This window comes from Symphalangus syndactylus, chromosome 18 (genome assembly GCF_028878055.3).
Source record: "Symphalangus syndactylus isolate Jambi chromosome 18, NHGRI_mSymSyn1-v2.1_pri, whole genome shotgun sequence".
NCBI classification, from domain to species: Eukaryota; Metazoa; Chordata; class Mammalia; order Primates; family Hylobatidae; genus Symphalangus; species Symphalangus syndactylus.
The window spans coordinates 44,450,367-44,473,828 of record NC_072440.2 but is presented as its reverse complement, the minus strand read 5'-3'; the positions used below and the strand labels follow the sequence as shown (position 1 = coordinate 44,473,828).

The 23,462-nt window shown below is 36.0% G+C and overlaps 1 protein-coding gene across 1 annotated transcript in view; it reads left to right on the top strand.

The window, feature by feature from the left end:
• The window catches only part of MTREX (Mtr4 exosome RNA helicase), a 119,405-nt gene that overhangs the window by 9,142 nt on the left and 86,801 nt on the right, over positions 1-23,462 (top strand). The window contains exons 2-5 of the mRNA XM_055253160.2: positions 6,171-6,308; positions 8,042-8,108; positions 11,919-11,981; positions 12,909-13,021. Of these exons, the coding sequence (XP_055109135.1) occupies positions 6,171-6,308; positions 8,042-8,108; positions 11,919-11,981; positions 12,909-13,021 (381 nt within the window). The remainder of the gene's footprint in view (positions 1-6,170; positions 6,309-8,041; positions 8,109-11,918; positions 11,982-12,908; positions 13,022-23,462) is intronic.

The window sequence follows — 23,462 nt, the reverse complement described above, 5'->3', positions numbered from 1 at the left end:
GGGACTGTTGTGGGGTGGGGGGAGGGGGGAGGGACAGCATTAGGAGATATACCTAATGCAAAATGACAAGTTAATGGGTGCAGCAAAACAACATGGCACATGGATACATATGTAACAAACCTGCACATTGTGCACATGTACCCTAAAACCTAAAGTATAATAATAAAAAAAAAAAAAAGAAATCACCAAAAAAAAAAAAAAAAAAAAAAACTTCAGGCCGCTATCCTTGATGAACATCAATGCAAAAATCCTCAGCAGAATACTTGCAAATCAAATCCAGCAGCACATCAAAAAGCTAATCCACCATGATCAAGTAGGCTTCATCCCCAGGATGCAAGGTTGGTTCAACATACAAATATCAATAAATGTGATTCATCACATGAACAGAACTAAAGACAAAAAACCACATGATTATTTCAATAGATGCAGAAAAGGCGCTCGGTAAAATTCAACACCCCTTCGTGTTAAAAACTCTCAATAACCTAGGTATTGAAGGAACATACCTCAATATAATAGAGCCATCTATATAATAGAGCCATCTATGACAAACCCACAACCAACATTATACTGAACAAGTGAAAGCTGGAAGCATTCCCCTTGAAAACTGACACGAGGCAAGGCTGCCCTCTCTCACCACTTCTATTCAACATAGTATTGGAAGTCCTAGCCAGAGCAGTTAGGCAAAAGAAAGAAAGAAAGGGCATCCAAATAGGAAGAGAGGAAGTCAAACTGTTTGTAGACAACATAATTCAATGTGTAGGAAACGCCATAGTCTGGGCCCAAACACTCCTTCAGCTGACAAACAACTTCAGCAAAGCTGCAGGATACAAAAATTAGTGTACAAAAATGACTAGCATTCTTATACACCAACAATAGCCAGACCGAGAGCCAGGTAAGAGAGGCAATCTCATTCACAATTGCCACACATCTCCCCGCTCCTACACACACACCCTAGAAGTACAGCTAACCAGGGAGGTGAAAGATATATGCAATGAGAATTACAAAATACCGTTCAAAGAAATCAGAGAAGACACAAACAAGTGGAAAAACACCCCATGCTCATGAATAGGAAGAATCAGTATCATCGAAATGGCTATAGTGCCCAAAGCAATGTACAGATTCAGTGCTATTCCTATTAAACTACCAATGACATTCTTCACAGAACTAGAAAAAACTACTTTAAAATTTATATGGAACCAAAAATAGCCAAGGCAGTCCTAAGCAAAAAGAACAAAGCTGGAGGCATCACATTACCCTACTTCAAACTATACTACAAGGCTACAGTAACCAAATAGCATGATACTGGTACAAAAACAGGCACATTGACCAATGGAACAGAATAGAGAGCTAGAAATAAGGCCACGCATCTGCAACCATGTGATCTTTGACAGAGCTAACAAAACGAAGCAGTGGGGAAAAGACTCGCTATTCAATAAATGGTGCTGGGATAACTGGCTAGCCATATGCAGAAAATTGAAGGTGGACCCCTTCTTTACACCATGTAGAAAAATCAACTCAAGGTGGATTAAAGACAAATGTAAAACCCAAAACTACACCCTGGAAGACATCCTAGGCAGTATCATCCTGGACCTAGGAACGGGCAAAGATTTGATGACAAAGACACCAAAAGCCATCGCAACAAAAGCAAAAATTGACAAATGGGATCTAATTAAACTTAAGAGCTTCCATACAGCAAAAGAAACTATCAACAGAGTAAACAGACAACCCACAGAATGGGAGAAAATTTTTGCAAACTGTGCTTTTGACAAAGGTCTAATATGCAGCATTTATAAGGAACTTAAATTTACAGGAGAAAAACAACCCTATTAAAAGATGGACAAAGGACATGAACAGACATTTCTCAAAAGAAGACATACATGGGGCCAAAAAGCATATAAAAAAAGCTCAGTATCACTGATCATTAGAGAATTGCAAATCAAAACCATAAATGAGATACCATCTAACACCAGTCAGAATGGCTATTACCAGAAACTAAAAAAAAACAGATGCTGTCAAGGTTGCAGAGAAAAGAGATCACTTATAACTGTTGGTGGGAGTGTAAATCAGTTCAACCGTTGTGGAAGGCAGTATGGCAGTTCATCAAAGAGGAAAAAACAGATATACCATTAGACCCAGCAATCCCGTTTCTGGGTATATACCCACAGGAATATAAAGCATTCTACCATGAAGACACATGCATGTGGATGTTCATTGCAGCACTATTCACAATAGCAAAGACATGGAATCAACCCAAATGCCCATCGATGACAGATTGGATAAAGAAAATGTGGTATATATACACCATGAAATATTATGCAGCCATGAAAAAGAATGAGATCATGTCTCTTGCAGGAACATGGATGGAGCTGGAGGCTATCATCCTTAGCAAACTAATGCAGAAACAGAAAACCAAATACCTCATGTTCTCGCTTATAAATGGGAGCTAAAAGATAACTTACGAACACAAAGAAGGAAACAACAGACACTGGGGTCTACTTGGAGGGAGAGGAGCAGAAAAGATAACTCTTGGGCACTGGCCTTAATACCTAGATGATGAAATAATATGTACAACAAACCCCCATGACGTGTTTACCTGCGTAGCAAACCTTCACATGTACCCCCAAACATAAAATAAAAGTTTAAAAAGACCAAATACTTCTGCTTGGCACATGTTCTTCTCTAGGCGAGATACAATGGTTGTGCACGATGGTCACTGCTTAACTTTTATTACAGTTAGTACTAAATGTCATTTCAAGTAGTGTGAGTACTTAAAAAAACTTCTTATTTGACATAATTTCAGACTTAAAGAAAATATATAAGAATGGCACCAAAATTCTTGTACACCTTCACTCAAATATTCTAAATTTTAACATTTTACCACATTTACTTTATCCTCCCTTCCTCTTTCTTCCCATAATGCATATGTATATGTGTATGTTTGTGGATATATAATTTTTTCTGAACTGTTTAGAGTAAGTTGCAGGTATCTTGCCCATTTACCTCTAGATTTCTAAGTTGCTTAGTGTGTATTTTCTGAAAATGAGAGCATTCTTTTATATAACCACAGTTCAGTTTATAGTTATCAAAATTAGGAAATTATATATTGATACAGTACTGTTACCTAATCAGACTTATCCAGATTTTGCCAATTGCTTTAATGTCCCTTATAAGAAAATAATTCTATATAGGATTAAGTGATTTGGTTGTCATGTCTTTTTTGTCTCTACTAGTCTTTGAATTTCATGACCTTAACATTTTAGAATGTGTTGCTAGGTGTTGCCAAATTCCTCTATAGGTTAGAGATTGATTTTTATCCTGTGTAATTACAGGCTTGTTATCCCAGTTTGGGTTTGTTGGCCAATAAGTTATAATTAGATGTTGGCCAAATTTGTTGTTTGGGTTTAATGGCCAATTTGGTGCTCTTTCTTGTGCTATATATAAAGCATGCTACCCTTATGAACTAAGAGGAATAACATTCTCAGATGGTTTCAATAAATTAAAACCTTATCCTTAAAAAGTAAGCTGGTTATCTACAACACTTCATTTGCAGCCTTTCTGGATAACTCAGATGTTTGTGTGCAAGTTCCACATGTGACATACATACCAAGCTATGAGAGAAATAAATAACTAGAGTCCTAAAAGTCTGACATGGAATATTAAAGAATAATATAGCACATCTGACCAGAAGTGTTCTACCATGAATTTCAGTTTCTCAAAGGTTTGGGAACTTTCATGTTTCTTTGTTTTATAGACTTTAACCAGGTCCTAATAGAATGTTTTAAATATAGTGGCTTAGTTGTTGCTTACCCAAAGATAGAATAATAGAATGTTACACCTAGAAAGGATCTCAGTTATTGTCCAAATGTCTTATTTTACTGAGGCCCAAGGATGTTGATGGACTGTCCAGAAGAGTTTCACATAAGTAGTCAGCAACAAAAATGGGACTAGAATGAATAGCTTTTTCGCAAAATTGGGAGTGACAAAATTTACAAATTTTAGGTTTTGCTAAGTATCAAAGAATGGACTTCATTATGGAAAGGTTGTTCAAGCATATGGATCAGTATTGTGTTACCCTTTATTAAAAAGTCTTTTTTTTTTTTTTTTTTTTGAGATAGAGTCTTGCTCTGTTGCCCAGGCTGGAGTACAGTGGTGCAATCTCGGCTCACTGCAGGCTCCACCCGCAAGGTTCACACCATTCTCCTGCCTCAGCCTCCCGAGTAGCTGGGACTACAGGTGCCCACCACCACACCCGGCTAATTTTTTGTATTTTTGGTAGAGATGGGGTTTCACCATGTTAGCCAGGATGGTCTCGATCTCCTGGACCTTGTGATCCGCCTGTCTTGGCCTCCCAAAGTGCTGGGATTACAGGCATGAGTCACCGTGCCTGGCCTAAAAATTGTTTAAATAAAACATAAAGAAAAGTGTGCAGATTATGGGATGGATTTTTAGAGTGTGTGGAACACATCCATGCAGCCACCATTCTGTGCAAAAAAATAGAATATTACAACCCCTCTGTGTCCCTTAGAAAAATAACTATCCTGATAACATGTGTTAGTGTTTTTGTATGGGACTCTTATGTAAGTGGAATCATACAAAATATATTTTTGTGTTTGGCTTTGGCTCAACATTGTTTGCACAATTCATGACTGTAAATGGAATAGCAGTTCTGAGTGTGACTGTTTTGTTACGGGATCAGAGGGGCAAAGTCACAATTTTCCGAAAAGTCTATTAAAATACCCTGTCCTTTAAAGCTAGATTTTTCTTCATATGCTTTGACCAAAACAATGTGTCATAGCGAGTTGAATACAGAAACAGGTGAGACCTGCTGTTTCTGTTAAGCCAGACATGAGAGATTTGCAAAAATATAAAAACTATGCCATTCTCATTAACATTTTTTTAGAAAATAGTTATTTTTTACCAAAAATGTTACTCATGTTAATATGTAGTGGTTTGACTGTTGCCATTTTAAAGTGAATTAATAAGTATTTAAAACATTTTTAGTTTTAATATCTAACACTGCAAGTATCAATAGATACAACCACATAAAATTCATTAGAGTTTCTCATAACTTTTAAGACAGAAAGGATTCTGAAACCAAAAAGTTTGAGCCACTGACCTAATACCTGATTTACAATTCTGTCGTAAGTAATGATGTTGAGCTGCTTTTCATGTGCCTGTTGCCCATTTGAATATCCTCTTTTCTAAAGTGCCCGATAAGTCATTTGCTCATTTTTTTAATTGGTTTATCTTTTAAAAATTGATTTATAATCCTCACCCCTAATTTTCTGTCCTGGTTAAGAAGTCCGGAAGATAATTTTCTCATTTTATCTTCTAGATTCTTTGTTGTTTTTGCCTTTTCACAGATCTAAAATTCACATGGAATTGATTTTTGTGTATGATGAGGTAAAGGTCAGATTGAATTCCCTTATGGATATTAGTGTACCAAACATCTATTTTTTTTTTTTCTTTTTTTTTTTGAGACAGTCTTGTTCTGTCTCCCAGGCTGGAGTGCGGTGGCGTGATCTCAGCTTACTGCAACCTCTGCTTCCTGGGTTCAAGCAGTTCACTTGTCTCAGCCTCTCGAGTAGCTGGGACTACAGGCATGCGCCATCATACCCAGCTCATTTTTTTATTTTTAGTAGAAATGGGATTTTGCCACGCTGTCCAGGCTGGTCTCTAACTCCCGACCTCAAGTGATCATCCACCTCGGCCTCCCAAAGTGATTGGATTACAGGTATGAGCCACCGTGCCCGGCTCCAAACGTCATTTATTGTCACTACTTTTGACCAGCAAATCTAATCACAAAAAATTTTCTTCCAAATAGTAGTATCATGCCTTTAGACAAAGCATTAAATGTTTGTTAAAGGTAACTCATGTTAATGTCTAATGGTGTTTTAATTTACAGTTTTAAAGAAAATATATTTAATAGTTATGCTAGTGTGAATTTTAAGATAATTTTAAACCTTCAAAGAAAAATGAAATACAAATGCAGTAGTATTCAGTTTTACTAGTTATAAAGTTAAGGTATTCTGGGCTTCAGCCAGTTGTTTGTAACATTCATCTATTTAAAACATGACTTTCTGTTGATGGTATAGAGCAGTATATTATGATGTCGCTCTTAAAGTAAAAGTGGATACTGCAGAATTCATTCCAAACTATTTACTTTTCAGGAAACATTTTGATGGTAAATTACAATCAGAATCAACTAATAATGGAAAAAATAAGAGAGATGTAGATTTCGAAGGTACAGATGAACCCATTTTTGGAAAGAAGCCCAGGATAGAAGAGTCAATAACTGAAGACTTAAGGTAATATTTCCAAAGTCCTAAATGTTAGTAACTCATAATTCAGGTGGTTACATGAGGTTTTAAAAATTGTCTCCATGTTGCTACTTAGATATATGCCCGTGTTAGAGAAATGAAGATATTCTTTCTATTTTTATACAGGCATGTAAATGTAGAACACTTACCTAAGTTTGGGGAATTGGAAAGCAATATAGAAAATACTCATCTTTTAATACTTTAGAATCCAGTTTTGAGAAAAAAATCTTAAAACGTGATTTTTTTAAAAAAAAGAAATACATTTTCTTTATAATGCCTCAGGAAGAGGATAACTGGAAAAGTGGAATAAAAGGAAAAAATAAAGCTAACTCAGTGAAAGGAATAAGTGGGAAGGAACATTAGAGGGAATTAGATTTTCATAGTTGCATATAGAGTAGAGTGGCTGTGCATCTCAAGACTCCTGCTATAGGTATCTGTGGCTGGAATCGCTGGTATTTATCTGATTTTGGAAGCTGGAGCTTTCTAAAAGTTGATGCCAGTACCCTTGGTTGACCTGTTTTCTATTGTGGTAATGATCTTTAAAACTTTGCTTCTCCCTTCTAATGTTTCATATTTGAACTTGGCACTACCATGAAGAGTTTACAATTTCTGTGATTTTTTTTTTAAACCAGTTAACTTTTGTTATAGTTAGTAAAATTATCTCCTATAAATGGTGATAGATGTGTCACTGGAATATTTAAGATGCACCGTTTTCCCAGGCTACTATAATAAGTTACAAAATAATATTTGTAGTTTAAAGTCATTGTTACTTGTTTGTAACTTTTGAGTTTGTCCAAAGTAATATTATTGACTTAAATCTTAGAAGTACAGTAAGATAATAATGAATCTAGCACAGAAATACATCTATTTTTCTTCAGTTTATCCAGTTTTGCCTTTTCAGAGTCTAAACAGAGAACCTAGATGAGCATAATGTAGGATTTTGATGAGAATAAGGAACTTTTTTTTTTTTTTTTGAGACATTGTCTCACTCTGTCACCCAGGCGAGAGTGCAGTGGTGTGATCACAGCTCACTGCAGTCTCAGCCTCCCCAGGGTCAGGTGATTCTCCTGCCTCAACCTCTTGAGTAGCTGGGACTATAGGCGCGTGCCACCACGTATACTAATTTTTGAGGTTTTTTGTAGTGAGTTTTTGCCATATTGCCCAGGCTGGTCTTGAACTCCTGGGCTCAAGTGATCCACCCACTGCAGCCTCCCAAAGTGTTGAGATTACAGGTGTGAGCCCCTGTGCCTGGCCAGGAACACTTCTATAAATAATAGCAACAAATGAATTGGGCTAGTTTATTTTATACTTTCTATTGTGTAGTGGTTTATAACCCGCTTATGTTTTGAAGTGGTGACAGTGCTTGGTAGAGGTACTTTTTATTCAAAATAGTTATTGGAACTAAGCTGACATAATTATTTGAATAATCACTTGGCAGTCTGTTCTGTGTCTGTAATAAAAGATGTTAACTGGTCATTTTTAATTTTCAGCATATATTTGCATAATGTGAAAAACATTTCTATGTATTCTTAATAGCCAAAGTTTTTCCTATTTGGAATACTGATGATTGGATAGTGTCATTTTACATTATACTTAATCATAGTATTTGGAATACTATGATTGGATAGTGTCGTTGTACTTAACAGTACAATGTGAGGCTTATTATCAAATTATAGAAAAGTAATTTGTTTTTGTGTAACTTTAAACAATTTTTTTTTAAGTTTGGCAGACCTGATGCCCAGAGTCAAGGTACAATCAGTTGAAACTGTTGAAGGGTGTACACACGAGGTAAGCACAAACAGCATACAGAAGGTTAGTGTTGTAAATGGAATTTTTCTTTGGACTATCTAGTATGATGATCAGCAAACAGTTTAGCCATGAGGACCTTGGAAACAATAAATAGTTTCCATGGGGTACCTAGTGGAAGAGTTGGGGCTTTGTAATTAAACTTCGGTTCAGATCCTCCCCCAGCATTTTTCTTAACTATAATCTTGGGTAAATTTCTTATTTTAACAGATTTTTTTTTTTTTTTTTTTTTTTTTTTTGAGGCAGAGGTTCACTGTTGTTGACCAGGCTGGAGTGGAATGGCGCAATCTCGGCTTACTGCAACCTCCGCCTCCCGGGTTCAAGCAATTCTCCTGCCTCAGCCTCCTGGGTAGCTGGGATTACAGGCGCGCACCACCACGCCCGGCTAATTTTTGTATTTTTAGTAGAGACAGGGTTTCACTATGTTGGCCAGGCTGGTCTCAAACTCCTGACCTCGTGATCCACCTGCCTGAGCCTACCAAAGTGCTGGGATTACAGGCATAAGCCACTGCGCCCAGCCAATCTTGGGTAAATTTCTTAACCTCTTTGTTTATTAAAAAACATTGTTGGCTGGGCGCGGTGGCTCACGCTTGTAATCCCAGCACTTTGGGAGGCCGAGGCGGGTGGATCACGAGGTCAGGAGATCGAGACCACAGTGAAACCCCATCTCTACTAAAAATATAAAAAAAAATTAGCCTGGCGTGGTGGCGGGCGCCTGCGCCTGTAATCCCAGCTGCTCGGAGAGGCTGAGGCAGGAGAATGGCATGAACCCAGGAGGCAGAGCTTGCAGTGAGCTGAGATCGTGCCACTGCACTCTAGCACTCCAGCCTGGGTGACAGAGCGAGACTCCGTCTCAAAAAAAAAAAAAAAAAAAAAAATGTTTTTTTTTGTAGTTTTTAAATTTGCAATAAAGGGATCTACCTTGTGGTGTGGTTGTGAGGATTATAGAAGTAAATTAGGTAAAGTACCTAGCACAGAGTAGGTGTTTAGAACATTCATACTCCTAAAGTTAAGTAACAGTGCTATTTTTGAAGGTTACATGGTATTTCATGTCTTGCTCCAATGACTGATAAATTGCAGTTTCTTTGTTCTGCCACAAGATGGTGGTCAGAGATAGCTTGTGTCTATTTAGAAGTGAGAATTTATACACATTACATGATGGAACTATAACACTATTTCCTTCTCAGAACTTTTTATTGTAAACATTATAGCAAGTTATTTTTAGAGGTAATTGGAGAATCTCATTAAAAGTCTATTGAATAAGCAGAGTAATCCAAATTAACAAAAAGGCTTTTGATGTAGGTTTAGAACCTTATCTTTTTTTTTTTTTTTTAACTTTGATTCAGGAGGTACATATGCAGGTTTGATTTTTGGTGTTTTTTTTTTTTTTTGGCTTTTTGGTTTTTTTTTTTAAGCATCTCACTGCCGACCAGGCTGGAGTGCAGTGATGTGATCTCAGCTCACTGCAACCTCCACGTCCCAGGCTCAAGCAATCCTTCTGCCTCAGCCTCCCAAGCAGCTGGAATTACAGGTGTGTGCCACCACGCTTGGCTAATTTTCTTCTTTTTTAATTTTTTCTTTTTATTTTTAGTAGAGACTGAGTTTCACCATGTTGGTCAGGCTGGTCTCAAACTCCTGACTTCAAGTGATCCAGCCGTCTTGGCCTCCCAAAGTGCTGGGATTACAGGCGTGAGGCACTGTACCTAGCCATGTGCAGGTTTGTTACCTGGGTATATCGTGTGATGCTGAGGTTTGGGCTGAGGTTTGGGCTTCAGTTGAACCTGTCACCCAAATAGTGAACATACTACCCAGTAGGTATTAAATAGTTTTTCAACCCTTTCCCACTTTCACTTCCTGCTTTTGGAGTCCTCAGTGTGTGTTGTTCTTACCTTTATGTCCATGTGTACCCTATGTTTAGCTCTCGCTAAACATAGTGAGAATATGCGGTATTTGATTTTCTGTTTCTGCATTAAATCACTTAGGATGATGGCCTCCAGCTGCATCCACCTTACTGCAAAGGACATGATTTCTAGAAATTTATCTTTTAAAATATTTTTCTACTGAAAGTCTCTTATGTTTCTTTAGAAATAGTACATAGTGTCTGACAGGTGTGATGTCCATTTGATCATTCAAGATATGTTAGACCCTATTCAGTTATCTGGGCTTATAAAAGATGGAAAAACATAAACATGGCTGGGCACAGTGGCCCACGTCTATAATCCCAGCACTTTGGGAGGGCGAGGCAGGCGGATTGCCTGAGGTCAGGAGTTTGAGAGCAGTCTGGCCAGCATGGTGAAACCCCGTCTCTACTAAAAATACAAAAAAAATTAGCCGGGCGTGGTGGCATGTGCCTGTAATCTCAGCTACTCAGGAGGCTGAGGCAGGGGAATTGCTTGAACCAGGGAGGTGGAGGTTGCAGTGAGCTGAGATCACGCCACTGTACTCCAGCCTGGGCGACAGAGTGAGACTCTGTCTTAAAAAAAAAAAAGAAAAAAGAAACACAAACTCTATTCTCAAGAGGTCAAAAGCCCCTTCTGTGCTCCATGATTATCTTTAAGCCCACCTTTCTGTCACTTCTTCCCACTTTCTCAGCAGGGTGACTTTTCCTCTTCACAGGCTTGAGGATATCAAGTTGAAATGTCCTCTGATTATAACCTCCATCACCAAGGCTAATTGTACATGTCACATTCCCCTTCCAGACTAAGGATGGTTGTTCTGCCGGTATTCTTGGTTGTGTCTTATCCTATCTCCACAAAGACTTTATTTATTTATTTTTGATTATTATACTCTAAGTTCTGGGGTACATGTGCAGAACGTGCAGTTTTGTTACATGGGTATACACCTGCCATGGTGGTTTGCTACACCCATCATCCTGTCAGTCTTCTTTAGGTATTTCTTCTAATGCTATCCCTCCCCTAGCCCCCCACCTCTCTACAGGCCCCGGTTTATGATGTTCCCTGCCCTGTGTCCGTGTGTTCTCATTGTTCAACTCCCACTTATGAGTGAGAACATGGCAGTGTTTGGTTTTGTGTTCTTGTGATAGTTTGCTGAGAATGATAGTTTCCAATTTCATCCATGTCCCTGCAAAGGACATGAACTCATCAACTTTTATGGCTGCATAGTATTCCATGGTGTATATGTGCCACATTTTCTTTATCCAGTCTATCATTGATGGACATTTGGGTTGGTTCCAAGTCTTTGCTATTGTGAATAGTGCCTCAATGAACATACGTATGCATGTGTCTTTGTAGTAGAAAGATTTATAATCCTTTGGGTATATACCCAGTAATGGGATGGCTGGGTCAAATGGTATTTCTAGTTCTAGATTCTTGAGGAATCGCCACACTGCACAAAGACTTTATTAATTTCCTTTTCTCTTAACTATTTCTAGAGTCTCTTTTTTTCTAATTGCCATTCCCTGTCAGTATATGAGCATTCAAAAGTTTCTCTTTTTGTTCTATGTTGTTTTCTACCCACTGTGTTGTTATTCTTCTGTGTTGTAGTAGTTTCAACTTTAAAAAGTACACAGTTTCCTCAGGGAGATAAACATCAGCTTTCAATTATTACCCTTAGACAAATGCGAGTAGATGTAATTTCTGAGTGTTGAAACTGGCTTTTTGCCTTGTTCTTAAAGACAGTTATTTGATTTACAGTGTCTGAGACAGTTAAAGTTCATCACTCTAGTTCATCAGTTTTATTTTCCAAACCGTCATCCATTATGGAATGCTAAATACATCAGTTCTTAAATAGTTGGTGAGGTTTTTTTTTTTTTCTTTTCTACTTTGTTGTCAGGTTGCGCTTCCTGCAGATGAGGATTATTTACCACTTAAACTACGAGTTGGAAAAGCTGCTAAGGTCTGTACTTTGGGTAATACAGTTTATATAGTTTTGTGAGAGTCTCTTTTTCTTAAAATTCTTATTTCAAATGAGATTTTTGTATTTCCCACAGCATATGTATGTATGTATCAAGAACAAGCCAACTAAAGACAAATATAATGAGAACTGAATCAGTTAACAACTATGCTGGAAACCAGCCATCATATGATGAGATTTTAAAATATTAAAACTGTGATTCTCAACCTTTTAAAAGAATGTAATGAAAGTTATCAACCTTTCTCCAGAAAAAAATACATGTATACTAGTTTTTGCCTATAGTTTTAGGGTTTTAACAGGCTTCTAATGAAACTGGAACTCTGTGCTTTTATTAGATGGATTTTGAAGGCCTGACAGACCTTAAAAGGCCAAGAAATTTTTAAGGTTTAATTTTCCAAGTAATTTTCTGTAAATAAAAAAGGCAGTATGGTAGAGTATGCATGAACTCTTAAAGTCTAATAGATGTAATATTCTGCCTCTACGGAGTGAACTTTACTGAGAGACTTCACTTTTTAGAGCCTCAGAGTTCCTACCTATGAAAGGAAATAATATCTGTAATAGGGGTTGTTGTGAAAATTAGTAATAATATATGGAAAATGTGTTACACAGTGCCTGGCCACAGAGCTTGTTTTTGGTAAATGGTAATGATAATTTTATTATTAATATAATGCACATCAACATAATGTAATATTCGAAAGATTAGAGAGCAGAATTAGCTTCTTTGTTGTCTGGGCAAAAATGTAGTTTACTCTTCCTTATTTTCACTAATGTGTAGTATATTTTCTAAATAGAATCATAAAGGAATACTCCCAGAATGCTTTGGGGGGTAGCCTGCTTGTGTTTTGATTTTAAGTATGCTCTGATACGACTAGATGTTTTTATGCAGATATTAATATTTTGTTTTTATAGGAATACCCATTCATTCTTGATGCTTTTCAAAGAGAGGCCATTCAGTGTGTTGACAATAATCAGTCTGTTCTAGTATCTGCACATACGTCAGCGGGAAAAACAGTATGCGCCGAGTGAGTAGCTTTCTTTTTAAAGTCACTTTGTTTCTTATTTCACTCTTTAAAAGTTTCTTTTTTGCTGTTTGTTTGATTTCTGCTAGTAAAGATGGTTTTACTTGTCCCTTTTGAACAATTTCTTTTTCTTGTCTTATTGAACCTCTAATACAATGTTTGCTTGAAGTAATAAAAGAGGACATTTTTTTCTTGTTCCTCATATTAGGAGAAAAACACTCAGGCTTTCATCGTTAAGCATGATGTTACCTGTTGGTTTTTCACAGATGCTTTTTATTTATCAGTTTGAGGAACTTCTGTTCCTAGTTTGCAGAGATTTTGTTTGCGTATGTATGTATGTCTATGTGTATAAAATATTTAGATACTGGATTTTGTCAAGTGCTTTTTTTGCATTTATTGACGTGATTTTTTTTTTCTTCTGCGCAGTCATGGCTCACTGCAGCCTTGACCTCTGGGCTCAGGCCATCCTCCTGCCTCAGCCTTCCTAGTAGATGGGACTAAAAGCATACACCATCACACCTGGCTAATTTTTTTTTTTTTTTTTTTTTTTTAAAGAGACAACACAGGGTCTCAAACTCAAATAGGCTGGTCTCAAACTCCTGGACTCAAGCAGTTGTCCTACCTTGGACTCCCAAATTTCTGGGATTACAGGCATGAGCTACCATGCCTGGCCATGTTTTTGATATGTTTCTTAAATAATTTGACATGTCTGATAAGTTATGTTTGATCTTGTTTTCTGTACAGCATCATTTCCCTTCTATCTGAAGAAATGCCTTTAGCATTTTATTGTAGTGCAGTTCTACTGATGAGAAAATCTTTTAACTTTTGTATGTCTGAAAATCTTTTACTTTTTTATTTTTGAAAGGTATTTTCCTTTGGTATGGAATTGTAATTTTCTTTTAAGACTGCCATTTGACTTGCATAGTTTATGACAAGAAATCCTAGCATACCTTTGATCCTCTGTACATAATGTGTCTTTTTTCCTCTGGCTGCTTTTAAGATTGATTTTTATCATTGATTTTAAGCAGTTTGTTTTTTATGTACCTTGGTGTTGTTTTTGCATTTTTTTCTTGTCTTTGGGTTTGTTTTTGCAGTCCTCAGGGCTCTTGTTCAAGGACTTTTTTGGGCCACTTAAAGTTGTCTCACAACTCACTGATACTATATTCATTTTTTTTCTTTTGAGTTTCATTTTTGGGTCATTTCTAATGCAATGTCTTTAAATTTATTAATCTTTGCTTCTGAATTTTCTAATCTGCTGTTAATCTCATTGAGTGCTGCATTTGGTTTTTTTGTTTGTTTGTTTGTTTGTTTTTGAGGCAGAGTCTTGCTCTGTCACCCAGGTTGCAGTGCAGTGGCACAAACACAGCTCATTTACATTCTCAAACTTGTGGGCTCAAGCAGTCCAACTCAGTGTCCCAAGTAGCTGGGACCACAGGCATGTGCCACCATGACTGGCTAAGTTTTTGATTATTTGTGGAGATGAAATCTCTCTATGTTGCCTACACTGGTCTCAAACTCCTGGGCTCAAGTGTTTCTCCTGCCTTGGTTTCCCAAAGTGCCGGGCTTATAGACATGAACTGAATGCATTTTTGATCTCAGATATTATATTTTCTTTGCTAGAAGTTCAGTTTATTTTTGTTATCCTCCATGTCTCTTAACTTTTTTTAGCTTCCTTTTTTTCTTAATGTTTTCTTCTATTTCTAGTTTATAGAAATGCAGTCGTATCTGCTTGAACAGATAGGGTACAGTTACAGAAACGTTTAATGTCCTTGTTACTACTTCGTTTTTCTGTATTATTTCCTGGTCTCTTTGATGGATTGACTTTCCTGCTTCTTTGATTTTTTTTTTTAATCACTGACTTCTTGATTATAATGTGACTGAGTTTTTTTTTTTTTTCCCATGTTTCTTATACTTGAGTTTGTAGGGTTCCTTAGATGTGTGGATTTATTATCGTTTTCATTAAATTTGGGGAAATTTCAGACATTTTTTACTGCAAATGTTGCCCCTTCCTTTATTTCTTTGAGGACTCAAGTTATACTTACAGCAGGCCCCTTTAAGTTGTTCACAGCCCACTGAAGCTGTGTTTATTTATTATTATTTTATTTTTGGTGTTTATTCTGTGTTTCATTTCGGATAGTTTCTGTGACTTCAGGTTTATTCACTTTTTTTTTATTGCAGTGTCTTAATCTGCTTTTAATACTAGCCAGTGTATTTTTTAATCTCAGACACTCAGAGTTTCCATCTCTAAAATTTTGATTTCGTCAGTGTTTTCCGTATTTTTACTTAACATGCTGTTTAATTTTCCTCAGCTTTCTTGAGCATATAGAGTACTTTTATAGTAACTTTTAATATCCCTGTTTACTAATTCTGTCATCTGTCTCATTTTGGGATCTGATTTTACTGATTAAAAAAAATTTTTTCATTACAGACTGTGTTTTCCTGCACCTTGACAAAACTGATACTTTTTTATTGCATGCCAAAACATTGTGAATTTTACCTTGTTCGGTGCTGAATACTTTTGCATTTTTATACGTATTTGTGAGATTTGTTCTGAGGTATAGTTAAGTTACTTGGAAAAGATATCCTTTTGAGGCTTACTTTTATGAATTTTTTAGGCACGACCAGAATAGCATTTAGTCTAGGGCTGATTTTCCCCACTACTTAGTCAGTATTCTTCTCGGTATTCAATGCAGTATCTTGTGAATTCTGAGGTTTTCCACTGTAGCTGGTGGGAAACCACATTTCTGCCAGTCGCGTATAAGATTTAGTAATTTTTATCTCTTCTCCTCTTGGTTGGTTTTTCCCTGGCCTCAGATAATTTCCTAAGACTTATTCACAGGTCATTACTACCTGAAGACTTCCAGATGCTCAGCAGATTTTCAGAGCCTTCTCTTTGCAGTTGTCTCCTCTGGTATTCTGCCTTGCAAACTCCAGCTGCTGTGGCCTTCACAGACTACGATCTTGGTCTGTTCAACTTAGGGAGAGTTCCAGGGTTTACCTTGGTTGCCCATCTTAGAACTGCAGTTTGGAAAATCTAGGCAGTAATTTTGGATTACCTACTTTGTTTTCTCTCTCTTGGGGCGTATTGTTCTTATATCCAGTGTATGAAACCACTGTTTCATATATTTTGTACTGTTTTATCATTGTTTCAGGTAGGTGGGTAAAGCCAGTTTCTGTTACTCCATCTTGGTGTAAGTGGATGTCTTCTGTATTATTTTTAATGTACATTATATATTACTACAATAGTGCACATATTTTGGTAGGTTCCTGTTCTTCTAAAATATATTTAATAACCAAGATTGTGTAGTCTTGCTACTCAAAGTATAATCCTTGATACTACCTGGGAACTTGTTAGGCAGAATCTCTAGCCCCACCCTATAACTGCTGATTGAGAATCTACATTTTAACAAGATCACCAGGTGATGAATACTAATGTTTGATAGGAACTGGGCCATTCTAAAAGTGGATGGATGGTGCTCATTAATGTGGATGGCATTTTGCAATCTGTTGTAGATTGACTCTTTTGGTTTAACTTTTACAATTTATAACATATTTCTCTGTGACCTTTCCAGTTGGGTAGCTGAATTAGGTACTCTTAACAGGGGATACCTAAAGAGTAAAGAAGACTGTAGAGAAAAGAAACATTAAAAAAATGGCACCAATCATCCTGTTCATCAGCCATTTTACCTTGGCATGGTGGTTGTCTTAGTCTGTCTTCTGTTGCTATATTCTGCTATAACAGAATACCACAGACTGGGTAATTTATAAAGAAAGGAAGTTTATTTAGCTCATGGTTCTGGAAGCTGAGAAAACCAAGAGCATGGCACAGGCCTCTGGCGAGGGTCATCCCATGGCAAGAAAGGGAGAGGAAATCGGGCCTAACTTGTCCTTTTAACTGGGGCCCGCCCCCTTGATAATCCCCTCCCAAGATAATGTAATTAGTATATTCATGAAGATGGAGCTTTCATGACCTCATCACCTCTTAAAGGCCCTACTTCCAAATACCATTACTTTGGCAGTTAAATTTCTACATACGTTTTGTAGGGGTCATTTAAATCATAGCAGTGATCAAAATAATTCATGAATCCCGGAATATTTTTTTCCTTAACAGGTTATCTTATCTATTATTAGTTCCTTCCAGACCTTGGCTTATCTGGTCATTGTGTTATTAATTCCTCATTCCGTCATCTGTCTCATTTTCAGATTTGTTTTTATTGATTTTTTTCCCTTGTCATTATAGGTTATATTTTCCTGCTTCTTTGCATACCTTTTATTGATACTAAAACATTGTGAATTTTACCTTGTTGGGTGCTGAATAATTTTGTATTCCTGGTCAGTGCTTGTCTGGTCACTGTATTCATTCCTTCCAGACCTTGGCTTAGCTGTGTAAGTCTCGGTTTTTCTCTTCGTTGAGTTAGAGGAGTGAAGTTTGTATCTTATATTGTCATCTCAGCAGTATCAGCCAGTTGCAGAATAGTCTTTATCTCTTTCTCAGCCTTAAACACATTATGGTTCTCTATCACCCTAGTTATGTTCAGTGGAATTTAAGAGTCCACTCCTGTTCAGAAGATGCTTAATTCACAAACCAGTTTCCTCCTAAGGCACAGGTATAGAAGAAGAGGTTTGACTACTCTTAGTTCAATTATTTTTTTCACTTAGAGAAACTAATTTAATTGCGGTATGTTTGGTGCTTTATGCATTTAAAGCCAGCATATGTATAGTAATTTGAATTTTGGCTTTTGTAACCTTGCTTTCATTTTTCCTACAAGAGGAGAGATTTTTCTGTAGAGGAAGTTTTCATATAGATATGCTGAAACCTGCTCTAAAACTTGGGCTAGGAAATTGTAAAGAGAATTTAAGAAATTCACCAGGATTGTAGATACTTGAAAACCTGATGAGGTTTGCTGTTGAAAACACTCTGGCAATTCTTCAAAAAGTTATAATGTAGAATTATCATATGACCCAGCAATTCTACTCCGAGATTTGTTATAATGTAGAATTTGTTATAATGTAGAATGCTATAATGTAGAATGTAATGTATTTGTTATAATGTAGAATTATCATATGACCCAGCAATTCTACTCCTAGATTTGTACCCCCAAAGAACTCATAACAGGTACCTAAACAAATCTGCACAGCAGCACTATTCACAATAGCCAAAAGGTAGAAACAATCCAGATGTCCATCAGTGGATGATGAATGGATAAATAAGTTGTGGTATATCCAGACAGTGGAATATTACTCTGCCATAAAAAGGAATGAAGTGCTGATACATGCTCAAAAACATTATGCCTACTAAAAGAAGCTGGAGTCAAAAGATTGCTTTATTTTATTATTCCATTTATCTGAAATATCCAGAATAGGTAAATCCACAGAGAAAGACAGCATATTGGTGGGAGACAGGGACTAGTGAGAGGAGGGGAGTAAAGAATAACTGCTTAGTGAGTACAGACTTTTTTGGGAGGTGATGAAAATATTAGAATTAGATGGAGGTACTGGTTGCATAACATTATGAATGTACTAAATCCTACTGAAATATACACTTTAAAATGGTTAATTTTATGTTATGTGAATTTCACTTCAGTAAAAAGTAAACCTGATGAGGTACCTAATTGTATATGCACACCAGATGTTGCACACCAGATCTCACATATTTTCCCTAGTAATAAAGGACTTTAGGTAAACTCCTACTTCACCTGTTAACTATAGCAGGGTGCAACATTTTATTTATAAACCTGGTACTAGGGCTAACATGTTGGTATTAGGTTGTTTATATATGTAAACCAAATACTTTTTCTGACACTGCTGATTTTTTAATTGTATGTGAATAGCTTTATTATATAATTTACTTACCGTTTATCTATCATAAATATGTATTTGAGTGAGTTTTAGTAAATCAGTACAATTGTTCAACCCTTACCAGTTTTAGAAGACTTCCATCTATTTAGTTCTCTTATGTGTGTTTACATTCAAACCCATTCCTATCTCTAGCCACACGCAAACACTGATCATCTTTTGGCCATTATAATACTGATGTAAACATTCATGTGCAAGTCTTTAAGTGGACCTGTGTTTTCATTTCTCTTAGGTAAGGTAGATACCTAGGAATGTAATTGCTATATTTTATGGCAAATACGTATTTAACTGTTGAGGAGACTGCTGAACTATTTTTTTAATGTGGCTGTACCATTTTATATTCCTACCAGTAATGTATGAGGGTGCCAGTTTCTCTGCATCCTTCCCTACTCTTGGTATTGTCTTTTTTTTTTATACCCATTTCAGTGATGTCACAAAGTAGTTTTAATGTGCATTTCTCTGATGACTAAGGGTGTTAAGCATCATTTCATGTTTATCATTTCTTTATGTATCTTTGAATTGTTTGTTTCAGTCTTGCTGATGTTTTAAATTGGATTGTTGGTCTTAATTGCGTTGTAAGAATTCTTTATTAGCATACGAGTTTTTTTAAAAAGCAGATGTGATTTATAAATATGTTTTTCATTCTGTGGCTTGTCTCAATTTTCTTTTGTAGAGAAAGCATTTTAATTTAAATGTTTAATTTCTTAATATTTTACAGATTGATCATGCAGTTGGTATACCTAAGAATTACCTAATTGTGATTTTGCCTATCCCAAAATCACAAATATTTTCTTCTTCATTTTCCTCTTGCAATTTCATAGTATTAGTTCTTCCATTTAGATCTGTGATTCTTCTCAAGTTAGTTTTTCTGTAAGATGTGAGGAAAGGGTCTAAATTTAGCTTTTTGTATTTGGATATCCAATTGTTCCAATTGAGAATACTGTCTTTTCCCATTGAATTGAATTCCCGTAAATTACTTGTAAATTGTGTAGGATTGTTTCTGCACTTTCTGTTATATCTTTACGCTAGTACACTATTTTGATTACTGTGGCTTTATAATAAGTATTGATACTAGGTAATGAGAATTTTCTAACTTCATTCTTTTTAAAAACTGGGCACTTCTAGGTCTTTTGTATTTCCAATAGCATTTTAAGATTAGCTTGTGAATTTCTGACCAGAAAGCCCATTTTAATTTTGATAGGGATTTTGCTGAACTTAAAAATTAATTTGGGGAAAATTGTCATTTTAACAATATTGACTCAATCCATGAAAATGATGTATTTCTCCATTATTTAGGTCAACTTTAATTTCTGTTAGCAACATTTTGCAGTTTTCAGTGTATAGGTCTTACACGTTTTCTTAAACCTATTCCTAAGTATTTCTGTTTATGCTATTGTGAATCACATTTTTTCTTAAGGTTATATTTGGATTGCTAATAGCTTGTATATTGAAATACAGTTGATTTTTATATACTGATATTTTATCCAGCAACCTCATCGTGTTTCCTTAAGTTTTATTAACTTTTTTGTACATTCCATAAGACTTTCTGTATAGATGATAACATTGCCTGTGAAAAAAGACGGTTTTACTTCCTTTTCAATATGTGTGTCTTTCTTATTGCATTGGCAATATCTAGTACAACGTTGGATAGTATTGAGAGTGGACATCCTTGCCTTATTTCTGATATGAGGAAGAAAACATTCAGTCTTTCAACATTAAGTATGACGTTAGCTGTTTTTTGCTGGTTGCTCTTTATGAGAATGAAGTTGTTTCTTTCTGTTCTTAGTAGGGAATAAATGAAAATAAACAAAAAATTGAGAATTTTTATCAAGATATGTTGTATTTTGTGAAATGATTTTTCCATCTGTTGAGGAAATCGTAGTATTAGCTTTTTATTCTCTTAGTGTACTATATTAAATTTTCTGATTTTAAACCAACCTTGTAGTCCTGAAATAAATCTGGTTGTTTATGGCAGATGATCATTTGTGTATGTTACCAATTTCAGTTTGCCAGTACAGTTGTCACTCATTATGCAAGGAGGATTGGTTCCCAGACCCCCTCATATAGCGGAATCCACAGATACTCAAATTTCTGCAGTAGGCCCTGTGGAACCTTCACATGTGAACAGTTGTCTCTCCGTATCCATGGGTTCCTCATCTTGCAAATACAGTAGGGTATTTTCAGTCCTCAGAACCTGCACGTGTAGAGAGCTGACTCTGGTTTATTCTAGACTTTTGTATCATCATGAGGAATAATGGTATGTCATTTTCTTATAAAGTCTTTGGCATTGGTGTTGGAGTAATACTGGTCTCTTAAAGTAAGCTGGAAGTGTTCCCTCCTGGTCTGTTTTCCGTAAGACTTTGTGTATTTGGCATACTGCTTAAATGTTTGATAGAATTCACTAGTGAAGCCATTTAAGCCTAGGCATTTCTTTGTGGGAAGATTTTTAATTCCTAATTTAATTTCCTGTTTTTTAAAGCCAATTTTGATAAACCATGTCTATCTAGAAATTTCTTTTTTCTTTTATGAGACAGGGTCTTGCTGTCAACCAGGTTGGAATGCAATGGCATAATCGTGGCTCACTACAGCCTTGACTTCCCAGGCTCAATTGATGCTCCCACCTCAGCCTCCTTAGTAGCGGGAGTACAGACATGTGCTACCATACCCAGCTAATTTTTGCATTTTATTTATTTATTTATTTTTAGTTTATTTTTTGTAGAGACAGGGTCTGTGTTGCCCAGACTGGTCTTGAACTTCTGGGCTCAAGCAGTCCTCCTGCCTCAGTCTCCCAAAGTACTGGGATTACAGGTGTGAGCCACTGTGCCTGGCATAGAAATTTCCTGAGGTTTTAGATAATTCTTTATGTTTAATATAAGTGTTTATATAAAGCTATTAACTCCCTCAGTACTGCTTAAAATGCATCCTGTAAACTGATAATACTGTGTTTCATTTTCATTTAATCCACTTTTTCATTTCTCTTTTGGTTCCCTTGTATGTTGTTTACTTTTCAAGCGTGATTTTCCATATACTTAGCCATTTGTTATTTCTAATTTAATTTGTGGTTAGAGAAGATACTTTATGAAATTTCAGTAGTTTAATTTAATGATTGATATGGTTGGATTTATATTTGCCTTTTGTTGTTCGTTTTGGGGGTCTTTTGGTGTATTTCTCATGTTTTTTTTTTTTGGATACTTATTTTTCTTCCTTTACTGCCTTCTATTTTGTTTAACAAATATCTTTTAGTGTACCATTTTAATTTCTCTTGACTTTTTAGCTTTCTTTGAGTTAGTTTTTAGTGGTTATTTTGGGGCTTACAGTATGCATGTTTAACTAAATCACAGTCACAATTTATGGGAAATATTGAAAACTTGCCCTAATATTTTCTTCTCATTTTTGTGCTATTTAATACTGTCATGTATTTCAACTACATATGCTATAAATCTAGTAATACAGTATCTGTAATACAATATAATCATTGCTTTAAATTGTGTTTTCTAAAAATATTAAGTGATAAAAGTTTTATATATACCTTTATATGCACAGTCTTAATTGTTCTGTTTTATGGTATTGTTTCCTTTTAGTTTGAAGGGTTTTTAATAAATATTTCTTACAGAGTAGTTTTATTTTGCTTTCATTTTTGAAGGACAGTGTCACTGGATATGGAGTTCCTGGTTGACAGATTTTTTTTTCCCCTTCAACTCCAAATACATCATTCTGCTGATATTGTTTCATTCTACTCCATTGTTTCTGATGAGAAGTCAGCCTTAATTGTGTTGTTCTTTTTTATGTGTTGAGTTTTTCTGTTGCGGTTTTTCAAAGACTCTCTTTTCCTTTGTCATTTAGCAGTTTAACTATGATGTTTCTAGGTATGGTTCTCTTTTGCTTTTTCCTGCTCTGTTAATTGAGCTTCTTGGATCTCTAGATTAATATCTTTAAAACAAATGAAGTTTTTTATTGTTATTCTTTTTTCCTACCTCTTTCTCATTTTGGAATTTCCTTTGGGATACTTAAGGATGTCTTGCAGATATCTGGGTGTCTCTTATTTTTCTATTTCTTTTTCTCTTTAGATTTGATAATTTCTCTCAATTTATCTTCATGTTCATTGATAACAGTCATCACAAATCTGCTTATGGGCCCATCTAGAGAATTTTTCCTTTCGATTGTTAATCTGTAGACTTTCTTTTTTTTTTTTTTTGAGACAGAGTCTCACTCTGTCACCCAGACTGGAGTACAATGACGTAATGTTGGTTCACTGCAACCTCCACCTCCTGGATTCAAGCAGTTCTCCTTCTTCAGCCTGCCAAGTAGCTGGGATTACAAATGTACACCACCATACCTGACTAAGTTTTGTATTTTTAGTAGAGACAGGGTTTCTCCATGTTGGCCAAGGCTGGTCTCGAACTCCTGGCCTCATGTGATCCACCCACCTCAGCCTCCCTAAATGCTAGGATTACAGGTATGAGCCACTGCGCCCGGCCTAATCTGTAGACTTTCCATTTGATTATGTTTTTAATAGTTTTGGTTCCTTTTTGAGACAGTCAGTTTCTTGTGACTGCTTCTTTTTTCCTACATACGGTCATACTTTCCT